Genomic DNA, 23,649 nt, shown 5'->3' with positions numbered 1-23,649 from the left:
TGTTTTAATCTAGGGGTTGGCGCTACTTAACACTAGAAGTTTTCCCATATAGCTGACACTGTGGAACATTTATGTACAATTTCAGAATTTACATATAAAGAAGTAAAACGCAGTGGTTTCTTAGTACCCTGAGAAGGTTCTTGCAGGCTGCCTGAAAAGCGTCCCCTAGACAGTGGACTATTTTCTATATCAGCCATTCTCAACCAGGGTTCCGTGGAACCCTGAGGTTCCTCCAGAGGTTGCTAGGGGTTCCTTGAGCTGTGGCTGATGAACTGCCTATTTGATGATGGCTACAGAGTTCAAGGTTCAGGACCACTTAGCAAAGCCAGCAGCATGACACCAAATATCTTTTTAGCTATCTTTAAGGGTGGCATTCTAAACACCACTTTATGGGGGACATTCTTCCTATTGACCACTTATATAAGGAGCATTGTTCCTATTGAGCCCTGATGATTTGGTTTTAGTAAGGGTTCCTTGAGACATGAAAATTATTTTTGGGGTTCCTCTAGGGTTAAAAGGTCGAGAAAGCCTGTTCTATATCATCCTTATGTGAGCACCATTAGACATACATTTATCAGTATGTTCTTGTTTAAAACCCCTGTTTTTAGATAAAAGTAGGTTATGGGGGCACCTACATTTTCATCTTTACCTATATTGGCTCTTTTTTCTGTTTTTGCTTTGCTCTGAACCTTTTCTTATTCACTGCTAGTCTGTTACAAATAGGTTAGTGTGCCTGATTGAGATAAGTAGACTGTTGGATCGCTTTGATTCCACTCAAATAATAACATTTATTGTGAATACCATTCAGAAATGATGATATCAATCAGAAATCTTTTTTACCTCCTTTACGACTGCCTAACACATATGTGTGGCAGCAAAAGGGTGGGCTTTAATGCCCACATACTGCATATATGCGCTCCTGGTGGTCAATGTTTCTGTGCCCAGAGCTCGTTCACTGCTTGCTTACAGCACAGAGACTGAGCTGTGAAAGACTGCTCTTGGTCCCTGCTAATGGCAGGACCGGCTCCCAATCATTTGACCACTGTGACAGCCAATCACAGTGGTCAGGTGATTGGCCGATCTTTCCCACCCTTGATGTTCAGAACCTTTCAAAGGGATGCTGGGGCAGGTGGGAAGGTTATTCTGAAATTGGCAGTAGTATTTATAAACATCGATTTTGCAGTGATTTGTATAAAAAAAAAAAAAAAAAAAAAAAAGTACTTTCCATAATACTTATTTAATTTGCACTAACGTTACCATTTTCAGGACAAGCTTTCTGGGTGACCTCTTCTTCTTGGTACAAACAGTACCCATTTGGACTCAGGAGAAGGGAACACTGCAAAAGCTTGACCTGAAACTTTAAATGTTAGTGAAAATGAAATAAGTATTATGGACAGTACTTAGTTTATACACTTCACAATCAATATTTGTTGTTTTTGTTGTAAGTGCACTAATTTCGCTACAGTCACCTCATGTAGTGATTTGTAAGAAGCATATATAGTATTTTAGTTTTTTTCTTCCTTATCCCTTCTGTAGGCCATTTGCAAAGAAGTCTACCAGCTGAAGGGGGGCATCCATAAATATCTGGAACAGTTCCCAGATGGCTTTTTCAGGGGAAAGCTGTTTGTTTTTGATGGGCGATATACCATTTCTTCTAACAATGACATCATATCAAGTAAGTACTGTTTATATATACTTGTATATTAATAATTACATATTAAGTCAGGTTGTAAAAAAGACACACGCCCATCTACCAGTAGAAGATTAATCAATTTAAAAACCTCCATATACAGAATCCTGTACCCACAATTGATCCAGGGGAAGGCAAAAATAAAACCCTATATAAAGCAAGGTCCAATTTGCTTAGGCAGGGAAGAAAATATATTTGTTCCTGATTCCCCAGAGGGCTCAGATCATCAGATATTCCCTGGGTCAACAACCTCTGTTGTTATTACCTAAAACTATGAGTTTCCAGTATTTTGTGCATTTAGGAATTGTGATCGTTAAATCAGTGACAAAATAAGCTAAATACTTAACCAGGTGTTGGGGGGTCAAATTTGTAAAAAGCCAGTTAAATAAGATACAGTAAACAGAGAAAGATCAGCACTATATTACAATAGTTTAACAGGCCCACAGCAACCCTGTCTGTTTTATATGGGGACCAGTGTATCTACTGCTAGCCAGTGGTGACTCTTCCCCAGTCCTGAGTGTAGATTCTCCTCCCATCCCCTCACTGTTACTTGCTAGGACCACCGACGTCCTAGCAACCAATAACATGATTGCCTTGCACCAAGCATTTACAGGGCGACGAGATACACACATATGGATGTAGGAGAGGACTCTAAATAAGCACTCCTGGATGTGTGTGGGGACTCTGATGTGTGCTGCTGGATGTAAGGGGGACTCTTATGAGCGCTTCTGGATGTAAGGGGGACTCTTTTTCAATCCTGGATGTAGGAGGGGTGCTACTGGTTGTTCACGGCTGAAAGGGGGACTTATTCATTCATTTAAGTTTATCATTCATTTATAAAACTGATTTCTTTTTTTCCTCCCTCGATTTAAAAAAATGTTTTACTATGTTGCCTTTGTCGAAATGCAACAATGGGCTGTTGACTGTGTACATATAGTTGTAAAGTTAATCTGGTTAAAAACAGACACAAGTACATCTAGTTCAACCAACAGAGAAAAAAAGAAAAACGACACCAAATTGCCCATAGCCTTTCTGTGCCCTGGAAGTTTAGCGCCTCAACCTGTGGCTCCTCAATTCTGTCACCTTGATCCTGCTAAGATTATTTCATTCTATCTTATAGCAGGGCTACAAAAACTCTTCCAGCTGGAAGAATTCTAACTCCTTCCACGTTTTGAATAGAATAAGCAATATGACTTCTATCAGGTTATTTTTCCTGCTTGGGACTCCTTTGGGGATATTTTGCCTCATCCTGTATCCCAGTGACACCAGGACAAGATGAGTACATGTCTCACAATGACAGGAGGGTGCAGACAGCAACACAGACCTCACAAAGGTCTTGCTATGCTGTGCTGAAAAAAAAGAAAAACAGTGGAGCTTGTTTATTAAGGAGATGAATATTATTCACTTAGCAAAGTGAATGTTTCCATAATTCAGAAAATAGGTTGAAGAGCTTTTTCTTGCACATTATTGGGTGATTAGGTGAAGTAAGCATAGATTAAACCTTACTACTACGCTTAGTGAACATTAACTTTGCTAAGTGAACAGTCTTGATTCCTTTTAATCAACACTAGTGTTTTTGTTGCTGTATCTGTCCCCATAGGAAAGATTTGCCAACATTTCTTTTTCCTGTGACACAAAAATAAGGGAAATCTCCCCAGTGGAAACACAGATAGCAATGCAAACTTGACCGAGTTTTGACACTCACCACTAGAGTTGGGCGTTGAGCAAAAATCCTGACAAAATTGACAATATACATGACAAGATAATGACAAGATAAAAATATAAAATTAAAAATCCTCTTTTGCTGCAATATTCACCATTAATCCAGAGATTTTCAACACAGTACCTTTTTCTGCTGTTAGGTGCCCTCAGTCTGATGACCAGAATCATTCAACCCTCTTCCTCCTGAGCCCAGGAACCCTCTGGTCTGATGATCAGAATCATTCAACCCTCTTCCTCCTGAGCCCAGGTTTTCATGAACCCTCCTATCAGCATGCAGCAGGACATTAAAGAGGAGCTTCAGTTAGTTTTCTGAAAACTAAAAGTTAGCAGCTACAAAAACTGTAGCTGTTGACTTTTAACAAACAGGATCCACCACTGGGCTCACCCGAGGGGGCACTTGGGACCATCCTTGGTCCTCGGTGCCAGAATCTTAACTGTGGGCACCTGGCTGTGACAGCTTGCGGTTTCACAGCTGGGTGCCCACTGTGCATTTGTGAGCCTTGTTGTACATTGTGAATGGTGCTGCAGCTTTCTGGTACCTGTGACATGTCCCAGAAGACTGTGGGGAGGGAGGGGGAAGGAGAAGGAGATCTTCCACTCGGATAGCCTAGGTGATCCAAGCAGAAGTGGAAGCGTGTACCCCCCCACCCAAAAAAAATGCCAAAGAGGAGGGGGGGAGGAGGCCTTAATACGATACTTCCCCTTTTGAGTGGAATCCCGCTTTAACTGTTCATCTCCATGCACTGCTACTTTGTCTCAGACTCTGAGCTCAGATATACAGGGACTAGAAGAGGCCTATTCCATGTCAAAATCTGGTACTTTTACTGTTGACATTTAAAATATATTTATTGATGATGGTGATTACAGAGCCACATTCAACTGTGTCTTTTATACCTGCCCAAAGTTCAGCTTTAAGTCACAAAGGGAAATTGCGTTGATGACAAAATCTTGGATTGAGTGTGGCTTTCAAGGCTCAGAAACATATAGTCCTGCTGTATACAGACTGCAGTTATTACTGCATAACTATATAGCAGTAAACAGTTTATATTGGGTAATCCATACATATACCTTTGTCGGCGCCTGAAACGAACACTGTGTACAGAACAGATGTGCCTGCCACTCTCATGAGTTCAGTGAACCTTACAAATAAGACGGGGGTTGGGGGGGGGGGTCATTTTAGAAAAGCCCAATGCATACAGGATACAGTCAATCTAAAAAAAGATAACTTCTTCATACCCCCAAAAATTATTTGAAACCAACACATTTCTGTGTATGTTTCCTTAGCATTTTTCTGATCTGGGGAAATTCTTTCTGGTAAATGAATTTTTGGGGGTGATTTACTAAAACCGGTGCACACAGAATCTGGTGCAGCTGTGCATAGTAACCAATCAGCTTCTAGGTTTTAGGCCTCATGTACACTGGATGTTTTTACAGCTGCTTCTAGGGACGTCTGACATTTTTTTTCCTGCCTCTAAACTAAACTACCCTGCGTGTTAGAAGGGTAGTTTGTTAATTGGGAAAAGAAATGGGAAAGGGACAAGTGGTTGAATGAAGGACCAAACCATGGTATTCATATGCCAAATAAACTTTGTTAGTAAAAAAATATAACGATAGAAAGATTACCCTCTGAGCACCATATACGGTAATCTTTCTATCTTTATATTTTTTTACTAACAAAGTTTATTTGGCATATGAATACCATGGTTTGGTCCTTCATTCAACCACCCTTTCCCGTTTCTTTTCCCAATTTTTTTTGAATTAATTACCCTGGTTGTGGAGGTACCCCATCTACACTAGACAAATTGGTTTCTTTTTTTGCCCCCAAAAATATATATAGTAGTTTGAGATCCATCTTTTAAAATTGTTTTCTAGTTTATGTTAATGCACACATAGGCTTTTAGCAGCGTTTAGTGGCAGGAGCTTTTGGAGGCAGGAAAAAAAAACACTGCCAGTCGTCCAGGAGCAGCAGAGTTTGGCAGAAAAAATGCTTGACACTACTAAAAGCTGCTAAATGCACCTAAAAGCTAGTGCTTGAGCATTTAATTCATTTCAATGGTCAGAATTAATCACTTATTCTGGCCAATTAAATGAATTAACGTCAAGGAGCTTGATGCTTGTAAAAGCTTTAGACACTTTTACAAGCATCAGGTGTTTTTTCTGCAAAAACGCTGCTGGCTTTTAGGTGCGTTAAATAAATGTCCTGTGTATGAAGCCTAATTGTCAAGGCCTAATTGAACAAGCTGAAGTTAGAAGATGATTGGTTAAGATGCACAGCTGCACCAGATTTTGTATGCACAAGGTTTGGTTAAATATGTTTTTATTATGAGAAAATCAGAACATATGGGGGTACAAAATAAAAGAGGGAGAAGGGAAAATCAGGTAACAATCATTATTGTATGAGAAGTACCACAAATACCAGTTACAATTAAGAATTAACTAAATTGGTTGAACATCATAGAAATGTTGCATTAAATAATAAAAGCAAAACATTGGAGGGGATCTATGAGTCCTCCATCCAAGGGGAAGGGATTAGAAAAAAAGGGGGGAGAAAGAGGAAAGGTAATCAAGAAAAGCAGAAAAGAATAGGTTGATAAATGTGGTAGACACAAAGTGGCCCAAAAAGATTGCAAAACTACCACAGATCTCCTCTAGATGGGTTGGCTGTTAAGGAGACTTAATAGAGGATAAGGAACGGGGGGGGGGGGGTTATTAAAAGAGCAGGAAGTGGGAGAGGAGGCAGGCAAATCCAATTATCTGTTCCCTGCATCCAAGCCAACCACCTGCCCAGGCCTAAATAGAAAATTTTCTATGAAACTCTTCGAGGTGTAATAGTGAAGCCATATATGCCACAACTTGTGTTTTTCCCATGCGTCCAGTTCCCTAGCCTGCATCTCCTCCATGAGCATAATGTCATTCATTATATCTACCCAGAGAATCAGAAGAGGTGTGGTGGTAGATTTCCAAACCTGGAAATGAGCTGTCTTGCAGCTGATAGGATAAATCTGGGAAGGCTTGATTTCTGAGAGTTAACAGAACCCAGTAAAATTGACAATAGGGCCATTTTAGGAGAAGGGGTGAGAGACTCCTCATAAATCTCATTATATACCTGAAATATTTCGGTCCAAAATGGACAGATGCGATTGCATTCCCACCAAACGTGTAGATCCGTTCCTCTCGCTCCATGACAGTGCCAGCATGTGTCCAAGGACTCGGGGAAGATCCCTGAGTTTATTTTTTTAATTTTTGCAGGTTTACAACCTCTTTAAGCCGCCCATAGATGATTTATTCTGATCCGGCCGAGATTCGAACCATGTATGCGCAGGCCAAGTTGATCAATCGATTAAGCAAATTTCTTTCCTTCCAACTGTGGAGGAAGGAAAGAAAATCGAATAATCAACCCTTGGTTGCAGGAAAGAAATTTGCTCCATCTATGATTGGCTTTAGTCTGTCATGAAAGTGGTGGATTGTGAGCTTTTGTAACCAATGCATTTATAAATATTACAGCATATTATGTCTTTAAAAACCAGATCATTTATAGTCTGGTACTTGTATGTACTATTTGATAATGAATTTCTCACACCTGTTTTTCTAACTAGGTTGCCATTACTGTGGTACAGCCTGGGACAAATACAGGTTATGCTCTACTTATCGCTGCTGCCAGCTGGTGCTGACCTGCACAAAGTGCCAGGAGCAAGGGCTCACTGCCTGCTGTCATACATGCCAGGAGAAAGAACTTAGCAATCAGTGTGACAGAGACCAGCAACATTTTAAAGAAGAATGTGAATGTACACAGAAAAGGCCTAAGATTCCAAAAGAAACTCTTTAAACTGAACTGCCTTTTATCAATATGCCTAATCCAGGGGTTTTAATAAAGAACAAATACTTTAGTGATGGAATTGCACAACCTTTATATGCAGCTTTATGATCATATTGGTGATATCATTCCTAAACATATACGATCAAGAGGAGATGTAATTCTATATTCTACATGAAGTTGTTCTGCATTTGGAAGAATAAACACAAGTGCTTTTACAAGAGTGCAGATTTTGCATAGTTTTATGAGTATTTTACTTAGGTGAATGGAATAATATTTAATACAGATGCATTTTAGTAAGCCATAAATTGACGAGTAGGTGTTTTGTACGTTATTAGAAGGCTTTATTTTAAACCTAAGCATATTTTGCTTTTGCAGTACTTTTGTATATACAGTTTACTTTCTATGCTTAAAGCAGGGGTTACTGCATATACTACATCGGCCATTATTACTCTCTGAGTTATATACTGTATGTGTGATCAAGTCTTATTGGTTCCAATTAGTGAAAAATTTACCTCTGCTCTTGCACTTATTGCAAGATTTCATTACAGATAACTTAAACTGTGCACACAAAAAAGGCAAGCTGAGGACAAAGGACTAGTCACCAGTACTGCCTGTGGTTTCCATGCAGCTGATTTGATCTAATTACCAGCTTTTACCATGCCTTGTCCTGCATTGAATCATGTAGAGGAGCAGGGCTTTGCTTCCTCATGTCAGAGCTGCCACCCTGTTGACTGGTGAGGTAGTGATCAAGCAGCTGCAAGAATGGTAGATAAAGCTCAGATCTACATAATGAATGCGGCAGAAGCAGGGAGATGCTTGTCTGCAGGTCCACTTTTTTCCCCAGCAAGGAGAATAATGAGAATAGAAGTGACATCACCAAATCTTGCTCTACATTTTGTCAGACAGTAGGTAAAATACAGCAGTGCCTTAGATGATATCACACTTCATATACAGCATAGCCATGCCGTTCCTTCAGAGCCGTGCCATAAACAGCGACTCCTGCGCGCATGCATGGGAGTGATGTCATCGCTGGCTCGGCCATTCATATGGCCGAAGCTCTCGAACCCAGAAAGAAGACTAGGTGAAGATGGAAGCACCTTCAGCAGGGACATTTTGCCACTGGAGCGCTTCGGTTTCAGGTAAATCTGTCATAATGTGCTAGTATGCGATGCACTGCCCGGGGCCCAATTTGCTTTTTTTTTTTTTGAATGCGGGTTACTATCGATTTAAATTCAACACAAGCTGTGTTTTGAGAAACTTGGATAACATTAATTTATGGGGAGAGAGTTAGATTTTTTTACAGAATTTGAAAGCTTTCCTTTTTTTCATGTACATGCAGTGCACACATGTTGATGTCAATGGGCCCATTGAGTTTCACACTAAACTGCAGGGCATTGATATGAAACAGCCACGCAGGAAATAATTAGATTTTTCACTTGACATGCATTATCATGCTGCAAAATGCAACACTTTTCCTGAATCAAAATGGACAAGTGTGAAAAAGGCCCTAAAGAAAACTAGAATGTGTCTTTTCACTGGGCACATTCTGTCACCTGGAGCAAGATACGCTAATTATGGGTTTTGACTTTACTGTGAGTTCATTTCTTTCATGCTAGTTCTAGGTCAGTTGCTTGGAATGTACTGAAGTCAGAGGATCAACATTACTGGCAAGCCATATATTATGCAATATTGAAGGAAAGAAAATTTCTTCATTCCATCACCAACACAGTCAGTGTTGATGGGGAAACCCCTCCCACAGCACTACTGTGTTCTGCAGATTGGGAGCCTTCCCCACCGGTAGAATACAATGACTATTGCTGGTGGCTATGGATCAACTTCAGTACAGCCATTCTGCCCATAGATGGATCGAAATTCGTCTGGTTTCTGCTAATTCCATCTATGGCTGGCTTTAGGAAGGTGTCAGCAATGGCAGCCTCCGGGTTTCTTTTGCTCCAGGTTTTCATTTACCATTAACATAATGCATATGGCTGGCAGCAGCAAGGATGGGTCTTAACGCATATGTGTCAATGGGGATAGAGATTTCTGTGCTGAGAAAGCACCCTGCACAGTGACCCAGCTGTCGCAGACAGTGCTGGTCTGATTGTGATCAAAGGGGTGACGGGACAGGCTTCTGATCATGTAACCACAGGAACAGCCAGTCAGAGTGATAGTGAAATCTGAACATCCATCCTTTCTTCTGGTGTTAAGACCCACTTAAAGGGCTCCTGGGAAGGGGTTAAGTTTAGAGAATACACTAATGTTTTATGTGTGCAGACCTACCAGGTGAGTCCAAAGAGCAATGTGGACATTAATCCAAAGCAACCAATAAGATCTTACATTAGTGTTTGCTGTTTGGGTATTTTGTTGAATTCAAAGGACAAATATGTTTCAGCTTCAGTTTTCTCATCTTCACTGCAAGTTGTTTTTTATCCAAGTTAACTGATTTTGCTGTGCTGTATAAAAATATCTTTCTGTATAAATGTGATAACATTTACTTGATTTAACCTTCCACTGATAATTACACGATGTTTTATAAGTAAATAGAACTACTACTACTTTGCAATTTGATTTCATTAATTACCAAGTAATGTTTAAGGGCATTTGTAAATGCAAAAGCCAAAAAAATACATAAGCCTCTAATTACAAGTAAAGCTGCTGTTAATAATTTTTAAATTATTAAACATGTTTTCATTATAAGACATGTAATCTTTGCCTTTACTTATTTATTTCATATAAAAGTTATGGGTCTTAAAGGGAAGAATCATGGAGAAACAGTAGAGTTGATTTACTAAAAAGGTATAATATGTTAAGTGAATGAATGTTCCCCAAGTTTAATGAAAAGGGTGATGTGGGTGAAAACTAATAAGCACAGGTTCACTTTATTTACTAACATACACTTTGCAACGTACAAATTCATTTTAGAGGCAAATATATCTTTGTTTTACAACATAACAAAGAAATATAAAGATAAGGTCATGAACATAACGTGCAAGTATAACAAGCAAGTTACACAATTTACAATTTGTACACAAGTTACAAAAAAAAAAAAAGAAAAAAAAGACTAATTATGGCATATTATGCACATATTGGTTGACATGTAAACAACAGCTGTAAAATAAGTACTACCAGGACCTACAGTAATAAAAAAATAAAGCAGGAGGAACAGATAAGAAAAAGAGGAAAGAAAGAAGGGAATGGTCATAGGTGGTCGAAAAAGAAGGTGAAAAAAGGGCAGAAGACTAAGAGAGAAAGACAGAGCAGGAGCGAATCTCTAGGACCGAAAAGATAAGATAATAAAAATGTGAAGGTAAGGAGGCTGTCAGAGGGAGGCTGTCTTAAAGGTGCCAGGGGAACCACTATACTATCCTATTGGAGGACAGAGGCGGTGCAGTCACTGAACTACCATTAGGTGATGACATCTCCTTGAGGGCATTAGAATTGGCGAAATGGATCCAAATATACCTTAAAACTTTATATTTCTCAAAGGTATTATTATCCAGTGCTAGCATTTCTTCCGTACGCATGATGTCATTTACAAATTCATTTTAAAGGGTTAGTGCACATTATCACTAAACATTTTTTGATAGAAGACTTCAAGAAATATTCTCAGAATGAACATCAACAACCAAACTAAAACAGGTAAAGGTGAGGGGGTTCCCTGAAAGTTTAGTTCAATACTGTACATTTCCATGAAAGCAGAAGAGATGAGAAACTAACACACATACCCATACCAGCATGAAGTTCACAGTGGCTTATGTAGTTATATGAAACACAAATTTGGTCCTTTAAAGTGGAGGGGTAGGACGGAGCTGTCAGCAGAGGAGGAGGATTGCACATGCCATACCGCACGCCATACGATCAGCTGCTTATTATCTTACTTGTACAGTCTGGTGCACTCTAGCACCCATCCAATGTGAGTACCCTCTTGGAGGGCTTATTCTTTAATAAATGTCCTGGCTATATTGCACTATGGAGTCCCTCTGTTTGTTTTTTCTATGATTTTGGATCTTGGTTTTACCTGAGAGGAGTGTTTTTGCACCATTGTAACCTGAGTGAGCCTAGCAGTTTCACCTGGGAGGAGTGTCTTTGCATCATTGTATCCTGAGTGAGCCTAGGAGTGGCCCAAATGCTTATTTTGACACCGTTTAATTACTGTGTCACAGGACTGAAGGTGAGCGCAAGCACATGTGGGGTGTCACGGGAGAGCACAGTTTTTACGTGTTGTGATTTATACACCCATCAGAAGAAGCATGATGTTTATTCATTTTATGGACACTATTTATTCACGTTTTTTGTGATTTGTATTTATTAATTGGGATATACACTCATTTGTCACTGGAAAGTGTTTTGATATTTATATTTTAGCACGTTGCACTTTTATTAGTTACTACCACGATTGCACCTTTATATGCACTTGGTGGTTTATCATTTATAGTTATTTGCATTATATTTTACCTGTATGGTTTTATTTATCACATTACATGTGTTTTATATGTGAAAATATTTTTTATATATTTTATATGTGACACTATACTAGCGCGGGCACATTTATTATATATTTTTTATCTATCTACACGCAATGAAACGTGGTTCAGTGCTTGCAGCTTAAATAGTTTACTCCATAGAGGCATTAGTCCATCTGTGGCTCGCAAGACACCTATATTTTGTTTACCATTAGGTGATGACATCTCCTTGAGGGCATTAGCATTGGCAAAATGGATCCAAATATACCTTAAAACTTTATATTTCTCAAAGGTATTATTATCCAGTGCTAGCATTTCTTCCGTACGCATGATGTCATTTACAAATTCATTTTAAAGGGTTAGTGCACATTATCACTAAACATTTTTTGATAGAAGACTTCAAGAAATATTCTCAGAATGAACATCAACAACCAAACTAAAACAGGTAAAGGTGAGGGGGTTCCCTGAAAGTTTAGTTTAATACTGTACATTTCCATGAAAGCAGAAGAGATGAGAAACTAACACACATACCCATACCAGCATGAAGTTCACAGTGGCTTATGTAGTTATATGAAACACAAATTTGGTCCTTTAAAGTGTATCTAAAATCAATGTTTCTGAGTGCTGGATAGTGTACTAAGGGGGTTTGATCGTCTTTCATGTTTTTAGTGCTATATGTGCCGCTGCTAATGTAGCCGGCCATACATGGATCGAAATTCGGTTCGATCGATCCATGGGCAGGGTGATTCATTGTGTTCTGCCAGCCAGGAAGACTCCCCGGTACTTCTACCCCCCACGGCAGAACACAAGAGCACTGAGGGAGGCATTTCCCTATTAACACTGACTGTGTCGATGGGGGAATCAAGTGATTTTTCTTTCCTTACAACCGTGGATGAAGGAAAGAAAATCCTGCTGCTTAAGTTTTACTCTTTCTAGTTGGCCTGTTGACTGAACTTGAGGGAAAATCCAAAATGTTGTATTGTCACCAGAACAGGAATAGATCAGATCTTTCAAAAGTCATTTGCAGGTCAGCGGTCCAAGAGGGCATTTCTCTTACTTTGGAGAGACTTATGCCCCGTACACACGGTCGGATTTTCCGATGGAAAATGTCCGATCGGAGCATGTTGTCGGATATTCCGACCGTGTGTGGGCTCCATCGGACATTTTCCATCGGATTTTCTGACACACAAAGTTGGAGAGCAGGAGATAAAATTTTCCGACAACAAAATCCGTTGTCGGAAATTCCGATCGTGTGTACACAAATCCGACGGACAAAGTGCCACGCATGCTCAGAATAAATAAAGAGATGAAAGCTATTTTACGTCACCGCGTTTAAAACGATCGGATTTTCCGACAACTTTGTGTGACCGTGTGTATGCAAGACAAGTTTGAGCCAACATCTATCGGAAAAAATCCATGGATTTTGTTGTCGGAATGTCTGAACAAAGTCCGACCGTGTGTACAGGGCATTAGTGTTGGGTCTACAGGACAGGAAAGGAAGCAAAATCTTCTTTTCTAAAGAAAATGCACATGTATTCTGTCTCTAGTACACCCAGGAATACGATATAGACTGTGCAAACAAGTCTTATTTTTTGTGGAGAGGTGTCATTTTAGGTAACAAATAGGACAGAATCACCTGTGCCAGTAACTAGTAGAATAACATGCCATTTATCAGGTTTTGCACATCTCCGTATTCTTAACAAGGAAAGGCAAGTATCTGAAGGAGCCTTTCTCTTTCCTTTATGACCCTCCAGAGCTGCTTCTTCTCTACAAAGTGCTGCCTTCAGTGCCATCTCTCCACTGCTACAAAGGACCAGACACCTAGCCTCACCAGAGGGCCCTCACCTCTCCCTCTTTTTTCTATATTTCAGGAAAGGCTGGGTTCAAGATGCTGGCCTACCACTGTATAGAACGGACACAACAAAGGTTTCTTTGAGGCTGAATGATGGTATCAAAACCTAAATTATTTAGGAACTGGAATCCTAATCTTTTAGGTTTAGGGGTGAGGGATAAGCCTATCCCTAAAAGAGATCAGTGAATAGTTTTAGGTTTCCTATTTAGGGTATTTATTTTGCTGCGCAATTCTTCTCTGATTCTAGTGCATCAAAATAAAAGTGATGGAATCTGAACAACCATGTTCTACCATGAGCAAATTGTAAATATAGAGGCAACTGCTTTGCCTTATATGGTAACAATGGCTACAAAAGACCTGGCATTTATAAAATGACAAAAGAAAGTATTTCAAGTTCTTGCCAGCACAAATATGACAGAAGTTTCTGATTTTACATTTTCTGTCACCTCAAACATAATCCCAAACTGTGCAGTAGTCACTTGTAAACTTGCTTCCAGGACAGTGCTTCTCAACTGTGGTTCTCTGCAATTACTAAGAGTTTGTTTACAGTAAAATCACCCTCTGAAAAGTGTTCCGTGGTGGATCATTTGTTTAGAAGGTATTTGACCCCATTGGGGTGGTTTTAAGGCACCGCAATGCAAACCTTTGTAATTTGGGGGGGTGGGGTGTAAAAATGCTGCTCAACCACCTGTTATTACCACCTTCAACCGCAAGTGTAAACTAGGCCTTAGAAGTCATTCCAATTAAGAAGAACGTAAAAAAAGTCTGTAATTAAAACAGTCCCAAACATAAAGATCTCATAGAGTTCTCTAAGATTAAAGGATAAGTTCACCTTTTGACAAAAAATAATAAATGCACATTTTTTGCAGGTAAAAAAATTTGCATTTATTATTTCTTGTTGCAGGAGCCTTTAAAGCATTGCACCAGCGTTCAGCAGATCACTGATGCTATGCAGGGCTCCTGCAGACCTGTCAGTGTATCGGCTTGCTTGTACGAGGAAGCCAATACATTCTGACAGGAATGCCGTGTACACACGGTCGGACTTTTCGACAGCAACGGTCCGCCGGACAATTCGATCGTGTGTGTGGGCTTCATCGGACCTTTGCTGTCGAAAAATCAGACGGACTTTAGATTTGAAACATGTTTCAAATCTACCCACAGGAACTCCACTGGAGCCAGTTCCTATCGGGAAACCCGTTCGTCTGTATGCTAGTCCGATGGACCAAATACGACGCAAGGGCAGCTACAGCACCTACCCACAAGAATGTTTCCAGCGTGATCCTATCGCGCTGGTTCTCGGCGACAAGGCACTGTATATCACGCGCTCGCTGCAATAGGATAAACACATTTTCCTATTGCAGTGAGAGCGAGAAAGAGGCTACAATGTCCCTTAGGTCTATTATGGATTTTAAGGGGAACCCCCTACGCCGAAAAAACGCCTACGCCCAAAATCAATATCAGATCCTTATACGAGCATGCAGCCCGACCGGTCAGGAAAGGGGGCGGGGACGATCGAGCTCCCCCCTCCCCTCCTGAACCGTACCAGGCTGCATGCCCTCAACATGGGGGGTGGGTTCTTTGGGGAAGGGGGCGCCCTGCAGCCCCCCACCCCAAAGCACCTTGTCTCCATGTTGATGAGGACAAGGGCCTCTTCCCGACAACCCTGGCTGTTGGTTATCAGGGTCTGCGGGCAGGGGGCTTACCGGAATCCGGGAGCCCCCTTTAATAAGGGGGCCCCCAGATCCCGGCCCCCCACCCTATGTGAATGAGTATGGGGTACATCGTACCCCTACCCATTCACCTGGGGAAAAAAGATGTCAATAAAAAAACACACTAGACAGGTTTTTAAAGCAATTTATTAGGCAGCTCCGGGGGTCTCTTCTGACTTCTCCGCTCTCTTCGGCCTCTTCTGCCGGTGTCTGGTTCTTCTCCCGCTCATCGGCCTCTTCTCCCGGTGTCTGGTTCTTCTCCCGCTCTCCGGTTCTTCTGCCAGGCTCCTCCGCTATCTTCTGCTCTTTTGCCGCTCTCTTGCTAGAGTTGGCCCGGTCTTCTCCATCGTCTTGTTCCCTCTTCTCTTCTTCCGATGTTGACACGACGCTCTCTCCCGCTGTAATGCTGTGTGCACGGTGCGCAACGACTTATATAGGCATGGGGCGTGGTCACGGGGTGATGTCACTGGGTGATCCCGCCCCTTATGACGTCACAGTCCTGGGGCATGCTGCGATGGCTCCCGCGACGGGGCTCGCAAGGTGTCAATCTCGCCGATAAAAGCGGCGAGATTGACTTCCTTTTCTAATCCCGTCATACCTCATCAGGTTCAAAATGAACGGACTTTAGTCCATGTGTGGGCAAGTCCGTTCATTCGAAAGTCCGTCGGGAAGACCGTCGGACCTATTCTGCCGGAAAGTCCGGTCGTGTGTTGACAAGTCCGTTCATTCGGAACGTCCATCGGAAGTCTGCCGAAAGTCCGTTGGGAAGACCGTCGGACCTAGTCTGCCGGAAAGTTGTGTGTACGCGGCAGAAGACTCACTGAACTACTACAGCGCTCACAACGCCATGGTAGTTCATTGCAAACTACAAGCCGACAGCCGCAAAGGCTGCTGAACCTTGTAGTTTTCCATTCACAGAGGACCGTGAATGAGTGACGTGGGCAGGGCAGACAGGGAGCAGATTTGCTGCCACAATGGGGATCTGGGGCCTCTGAATATGGGTGTAATATGTTATGAAAAGTGAACTTAGCCATTAACCTGATTTAGGGTAAAATGGGGTAGAGATGGTTGACTCTCATTAGCTTAGACTTGCCAGTGTTTGGAGCCATTTAGAACGCAGCTATTGTTTTTTTCTAATTTTTGTTTGCTGTATAGTAGAGAGCAGGAACAAACTCACTTCACTTCCTGGCAGGCAGTGTAGGCTGGTGGAACTTTGGGAGCTGTGTCCTCTTCTTGTAAGTCATCTCAACAATCAGCCATGGCTAGTTGCTCTAAATCTTCAAAATCTTGTTGTTGGAGAGAAATTCTGTTTTCCCAGCTGGAGGATTCTGTCACCAAGACTGAATATAACAGGAAGGCGCATGCATCCACTCTAGATCATTGCACTGCTCTTTCTCCTTTTTCTTTACTCTCCATATGCAGCTACAGGATTTGCTATGTTGTGGGAAACATTTAGAAACGTTAATTGTTCCCAAGCCCTAAAAAAAATTAGAGAACAGAACACTTTTCTGTGCTTATAATCTCATATCTCTATATCCACAGTGTGGGATCTAAAGCCTGGTACTCACGGGCCGAATATCGGCCAGTTTCTGTTGAACATTCAGCTTGTGTGTACGACACCCTCTCTGAACCAGCCAATGGCTGCAAGCACTGACTGGTGTGCTCTTGGGTGACTGGCCCCCTGTTAAAACACAATAGCTCCATGGGGAGATTGCTGCACTAAATTTGGATAGTTAGTACAGTGAACTACTGTTTTTTTCAGTTCAGCCCACTGGGTTGAAAAAAAACAAACAAAAAACTGATAATGTGTACCAGGCGTAAGCCTCATACATGCGATTGGATTTTTGGCAGGAAATTGTGTGATAACAGACTGTTTGCCTAAAATCCGACTGTTAGTACGCTCCATCAGACAATTGTTTCCGCCAACAAATGTTGGATAGCAGGCTGAGGCTAGTAAATTTTCGGCGGACAATGTCTGTTGTCAGATTTTCGTATCGTGTGTACACAAGTCCGAACACTCAAAAGTCCAAAGTACAAACACACATGCTCGGAATCATTGCTAACCAAACACGACATTAGCAGAAGGTGCCCAAAGGGTGGCGCTCAAGAGCTGAAATTCCACGTAGTACATCACTACCTTCATGTTTTTGTTGGCCGACAACTGTGTGCGGCTAGTATGCAAGACAAGTTCCTGGAACACGCCCATCGGACAAAAGTCTGACGCTCTGTTGGCCAACAATCGGATCGTGTGTACGAACTTAAGGCTGTGCTGCCTCTGACTGCTGGTTTGAAGACATCCAGACTGAGGTTTGGTGATGTCGCTACTGCACTGCTCCATGTTCTCCTTGCTGCAGGCACTGACTTTGAGAAAGCAAAACCCTGCCTGTACCATGATGGCCACTCTCATGTTGACACGCAGTGCAGAACAAGGCATGGTAATTCAATAATGGGAGAAAGATCAGCTGTAGGGAAATCAGAGACAGTACTGGTGACTAGTTATTTGCCCTCTGCCTGCATTTCTTGGGACAGCTTCCTGGGTTTAGATACTTTTTAAGTCCTCAACCAGTTTCTGCTTTGTATGTTGCCCACCTCTCCCCCCCCCACACACACTCTTTTCTCTCCCAGTGGTCCACGACAAGCTGCTGATATCAATGGATGCTTCCCCCACAACTGGTACAAATTTGGTGGAATTAAAAAGAAAGCCCTTTAGGATATTTCTGGAAATAACTTGAATTAAGAAAATCAAAAGATGTTTTATTAGTGTTTGTGTGCTTCATCTTAAACCATAGGATAAGACCCTTGAATCAGGGAACTTATATACCCCCCAGTATAATGGGACTTTGTAGGCAAACCATACGATTAGATAAAAAATATGTTTTATTTATTTAGAAAAAGCTTAAAAACAAAGTACAATAGACATAAATCTCAAAAAGTACTTATACAATAGAATTTGCCTTTATATAATTATTGTATACTTCCATTTGTAAACAAGATATTTTCTCTAGAAGCCTAACATGTTTCAGGACGATGTCCCTTCTTCAGAGGCGTGTTGCAGAGAGAGAAAAAGTCATATATGTAGAAGATACATTCTGAAACAACAAATGAAAACGGTTTGCACAATGTAACAATATGAGCATAAGAAGTTTTAGCAGCCCAGCAACCCACAGTGTCCACCATACATACCAGTAAGAAGGTTTAGGAATGAAAAAGTAGGTGCATAAAATATGCACAGGCATCCAGTTTTGGATGAGAAGGCAATTTATGTGTTTAGGGTAAAAACGCACTGATCGTCAGCTGAACAAACACACTGATCGCCAGCCGACCAACCAGTGTAGAGTAATGGTTATCCCTCAGCTTCAGACATGACTCCGCAAAGACCCCCAAATAGAAGGACAGCCCTGCTGGGTCCCCCAAAATGACCTTTGTTTAAAATGAAAGAATCTCCTATGGTAAATGGGAAATAAAATAAAATAAAATAATTTTAAAATATATATACAAATTCATGGGTTTTGTCAAAACTGCTTAAAGCTTCCTTTCCTTTTTTTCTAAGGTCATTTTGGGGGACCCAGCAGGGCTGTCCTTCTATTTGGGGGTCTTTGCGGAGTCATGTCTGAAGCTGAGGGATAACCATTACTCTACACTGGTTGGTCGGCTGGCGATCAGTGTGTTTGTTCAGCTGACGATCAGTGCGTTTTTACCCTAAACACATAAATTGCCTTCTCATCCAAAACTGGAAGACTGTGCATATTTTATGCACCTACTTTTCATTCCTAAACCTTCTACTGGTATGTATGGTGGACACTGTGGGTTGCTGGGCTGCTAAAACTTCTTATGCTCATATTGTTACATTGTGCAAACTGTTTTCATTTGTTGTTTCAGAATGTATCTTCTACATATATGACTTTTTCTCTCTCTGCAACACGCCTCTGAAGAAGGGACATCGTCCTGAAACATGTTAGGCTTCTAGAGAAAATATCTTGTTTACAAATGGAAGTATACAATAATTATATAAAGGCAAATTCTATTGTATAAGTACTTTTTGAGATTTATGTCTATTGTACTTTGTTTTTAAGCTTTTTCTAAATAAATAAAACATATTTTTTATCTAATCGTATGGTTTGCCTACAAAGTCCCATTATACTGGGGGGTATATAAGTTCCCTGATTCAAGGGTCTTATCCTATGTACTGATCCGGGATGTTGGCAACCTGTTGAAGGCAACATATTTGACCTTCGGTGGTTCATTTCACTATATACCAATTCATCTTAAACCATTTCCATGCCCACATGCATTGGTGAAGGGATGCATTTGTAATGGCTAAACTACATACAGCGTACTCTAATTTAATGCTTTTGAGTGACTAAACTGGTTGGCAACAAATAACAATAAAAACTCTGTGCCACAGGCAAACCCTGAATATGATTATGGCTGTGCAGTCTTCAAAATGTGTCTGACTTCCACATTTGTGAACCCTATAAATGTGTAAAAATGGCAATCAAGGTTATCAAACAGTTGGCCACAAGTAAAAGTGCAAAAAAAAAAAAAAATTAACAACAGAACATACAATTAATGTCCAATGTATCAATAAGTCCCATTCAAATAATAGTGCTTGAAAAACAAAGGGTAGGTGAACAGATGCTGGTGCCATTAGTAACAGATAAACACATGACCACTTTCAGGTGCTCCAGGTGACCCCACACTAATTTACACTCCATTATTACCTTCTATTACTCGATAGGTCTCACTTGACCAGTCACAAGTACCAGGATGCGATTTCCTCTAATGCCATTCACTGCCACTCAAAAAACAGTATCATGGAAAAGGTTCATTGCACAAAGCAGCCAACTTTATTAAACCATATTTATTAAACCATATAAAACCTTACAATTACACACTCACATGTAGAGTATCTCGCAAAATTGAGTACACCCTCACATTTATGTAAATATTTTATTATATCTTTCCATGTGACAACACTGAAGAAATGACACTTTGATACAATGTAAAGTAGTTAGCGTACAGCTTGTATAACAGTGTAAATTTGCTGTCCCCACAAAATACAACACGCAGCCATTAATGTCTAAACCGCTGGCAACAAAAGTGAGTACACCCCTAAGTGAAAATGTCCAAATTGGACCCAAAGTGTTAATATTTTGTGTGGCAGCCATTTTTTTCCAGCACTGCCTAAACCCTCTTGGGCATGGAGTTCACCAGAGCTTCACAGGTTGCCACCGGAGTCCTCTTCTACTCCTCCATGACGACATCACGGAGCTGGTGGATATTAGAGACCTTGCGCTCCTCCAATTTCTATTTGAAGATGCCCCACAGATGCTCAATAGGGTTTAGGTCTGGAGACATGCTTGGCCAGTCCATCATCTTTACCCTCAGCTTCTTTAGCAAGGCAGTGGTCGTCTTGGAGGTGTGTTTGGGGTTATCATGTTGGAATACTGCCCTGCGGCCCAGTCTTCGAGGGCAGGGGATCATGCTCTGCTTCAATATGTCAATATGTGGCATTCATGGTTCCCTCAATGAACTGTAGCTCCCCAGTGCCGGCAGCACTCATGCAGCCTCAGACCATGACACTCCCACCACCATGCTTGACTGTAGGCAAGACACACTTGTCTTTGTACTCCTCACTTGGTTGCCGCCACACATGCTTGACACCATCTGGACCAAATAAGTTTATCTTGGTCTTATTAGACCACAGGACATGGTTCCAGTAATCCATGTCCTTAGTCTGCTTGTCTTCAGAAAACTGCGGGCTTTCTTGTGCATCATCTTTAGAAGAGGCTTCCTTCTGGGATGACAGCCATGCAGACCAATTTGATGCAGTGTGCGGCATATGGTCTGAGCACTGACAGGCTGACACCCCACCCCTTCAACTTCTGCAGCAATGCTGGCAGCACTCATAAATCTATATCCCAAAGACAACCTCTGGATATAAGGCTGAGCATGTGCACTCAGCTTCTTTGGTCGACCATGGCGAGGTCTGTTCTAAGAGGAACCTGTCCTGTTAAACCGCTGTATGGTCATGGCCATCGTGCTGCAGTTCAGTTTCAGGGTCTTGGCAATCTTTTTATAGCCTAGGCCATCTTTATGTCGAGCAACAATTCTTTTTTTCAGATCCTCAGAGTTCTTTGCCATGAGGTGCCATGTTGAACTTCCAGTGACCAGTATGAGAGAGTAATGCCCTGTACACACGATAGGATTTTCCGACAACAAAATCCATGGTATTTTTTCTGACGGATGTTGGCTCAAACTTGTCTTGCATACACACGGCCACACAAAGTTGTCTGAAAATCCCATCGTTCTGAACGCGGTGACGTAAAACACGTACATTGGGACTATAAACGGGGCAGTAGCCAATAGCTTTCCTTTCTTAATTTATTCTGAGCATGCGTGGCACTTTGTGCATCGGATTTGTGTATACACGATCGGAATTTCCGACAACGGATTTTGTTGTCGGAAAATTTTATAGCAAGCTCTCAAACTTTGTGTGTCGGAAATTCCTATGGAAAATGTGTGATGGAGCCTACACACGGTCGGAATTTCTGACAACAAGGTCCTATCACACATTTTCTATCGGAAAATCCTATTGTGTGTACAGGGCATAAGAGCGATAACACCAAATTTAACACACCTGCTCCCCATTCACACCTGAGACCTTATAAAACTAACGAGTCACGTGACACGGGGGAGGGAAAATGGCTAATTGAGCCCAATGTGGAACGTTTTCACTTAGTGGTGTACTCACTTTTGTTGCCAGCGGTTTAGACATTAATGGCCGTGTTGAGTTATTTTGAGGGGACAGCAAATTTACACTGTTATACAAGCTGTACACTCACTACTAAAATATTTACAAAAATGTGAGGGGTGTACTCACTTTTGTGAGATACTGTATATGTGCCTATGGACCAGCAACAGGTACATACAGCACTTATGCTTAAGATGGCCACCACCTCCCCCAGTAGCTGGGTTGCACTCCAGGGATGGGATGTACCGTATCGGCTGGGGAACACTGCCTCAACAAGTTTTGTCTATAATTGGACATCTTTAGGAAGCGTTTAGTAATCTTGATTTACATTTTTTGGCAGCGTGGTCTATATAAACATTTATAGGGTAAACCAGTTGGCAGTCACTTCATTGCAAGTACAGCAAGTCTTGCAAATCACCAGCAAGATGTAACATTTAAATAAAATTGCTTATTTTTCACTCCATAGGATTTCTGTACGTGGTATCCCAAATATGACATTGGACCAGTGCAATGACACAGTCCACCTACAGAGTGTCAGCAAGCATATCCCTGCAAAGTATAGTAAAGAATATTAATAAGATCTTTTAATGCACCACCAACAAAGATCAAAAACACTGCGCCACAGAGCAAGTCAATAATAATAAATTCACTGTTGTATATTGAGATATATAGCAGCCACTATGACAAGAAAGGCATTTTAAAAATAGTATACCTATATATATGATGAAGGTAAATAGTAGTGCTACAGATAGTAATAATAACACTCAAATAAAACCCCACAGTGATAGGGTATAAAGAGAGTAAATTAATAGTCCATGAGTAGTGTGATAATCAGACACTTTGTTGCTGAGCTCCAACTGTCACCACACCATGTGAGCAAACGTGCCACCGCTTTCCCAATCAGATGTACACTCACAAGCTAATATTGCCTCACACTCTCGTGTTTGGGCAAAAACAGCAAACACCCCTCAGGGTTAAAACTACATCCCATCAGATAGGAGTCCAAAGATAGCCGTAATATGTGGAGAAAATAAGCTCCAAATGAAACTGTGTGAAACCGTATATAAAATTTTATTAAATATAGCATTACATCACTCACCTAATGGTGGTGCACTTACCAGAAGGCAATATGGGTATCCCAAGACAAAGTTGGTATGACGAAACGTGTTGGTACGTGGCTGTACGGCAACCAGAAGTGACAATCATGTACCACCAGAAGTGACGTTCTGAGTTTTTTGACGAGGAGGTCGGGCGAAATTTGAAGTTTTTTCTTATGCTCACTGCGACATGATATCTCTGGGATCATGCACGATACTAATGCGAGAGTCATATTGCCTTCTGGTAAGTGCACTACCATTAGGCGGGTGATGTAATGCTATGTTTTAATAAAATTTTATATATGGTATCACACTATTTGGAGCTTATTTTCTTCACATATTATGGCTATCTTTGGACTCCTATCTGATGGGATGTCGTTTTAACCCTGAGGGGTGTTTGCTGTTTTTGCCAAAACACAAGAGTGTGAGGCAATATTAGCTGGTGAGTGTACATCTGATTGGGGAAGCAGTGGCACGTTTGCTCACATGGTGTGGTGACAGTTGGAGCGCAGCAACAAAGTGTCTGATTATCACACTACTCACAC

General features: G+C 41.2%; 1 protein-coding gene across 2 annotated transcripts in view; it reads left to right on the top strand.

Moving 5' to 3' along the window:
- Positions 1-10,633, top strand: part of TSTD2 (thiosulfate sulfurtransferase like domain containing 2) — a 45,487-nt gene extending 34,854 nt beyond the window's left edge. Inside the window, exons 9-10 of one of the 2 annotated variants that reach the window (XM_073591244.1) lie at positions 1,537-1,675; positions 7,009-10,633. In XM_073591244.1, coding sequence (XP_073447345.1) covers positions 1,537-1,675; positions 7,009-7,238 — 369 coding nt within the window. In that variant the 3' untranslated portion in view covers positions 7,239-10,633. The remainder of the gene's footprint in view (positions 1-1,536; positions 1,676-7,008) is intronic. The other variant, XM_073591243.1, reaches the window with a different exon arrangement.
- The last annotated feature ends 13,016 nt before the right edge of the window (positions 10,634-23,649 follow it).

Source organism: Aquarana catesbeiana, linkage group LG01, assembly GCF_042186555.1.
Source record: "Aquarana catesbeiana isolate 2022-GZ linkage group LG01, ASM4218655v1, whole genome shotgun sequence".
NCBI classification, from domain to species: domain Eukaryota; kingdom Metazoa; phylum Chordata; class Amphibia; order Anura; family Ranidae; genus Aquarana; species Aquarana catesbeiana.
The sequence above is the reverse complement of the archived record's forward strand: the minus strand, read 5'-3'. Positions and strand labels throughout refer to the sequence as shown.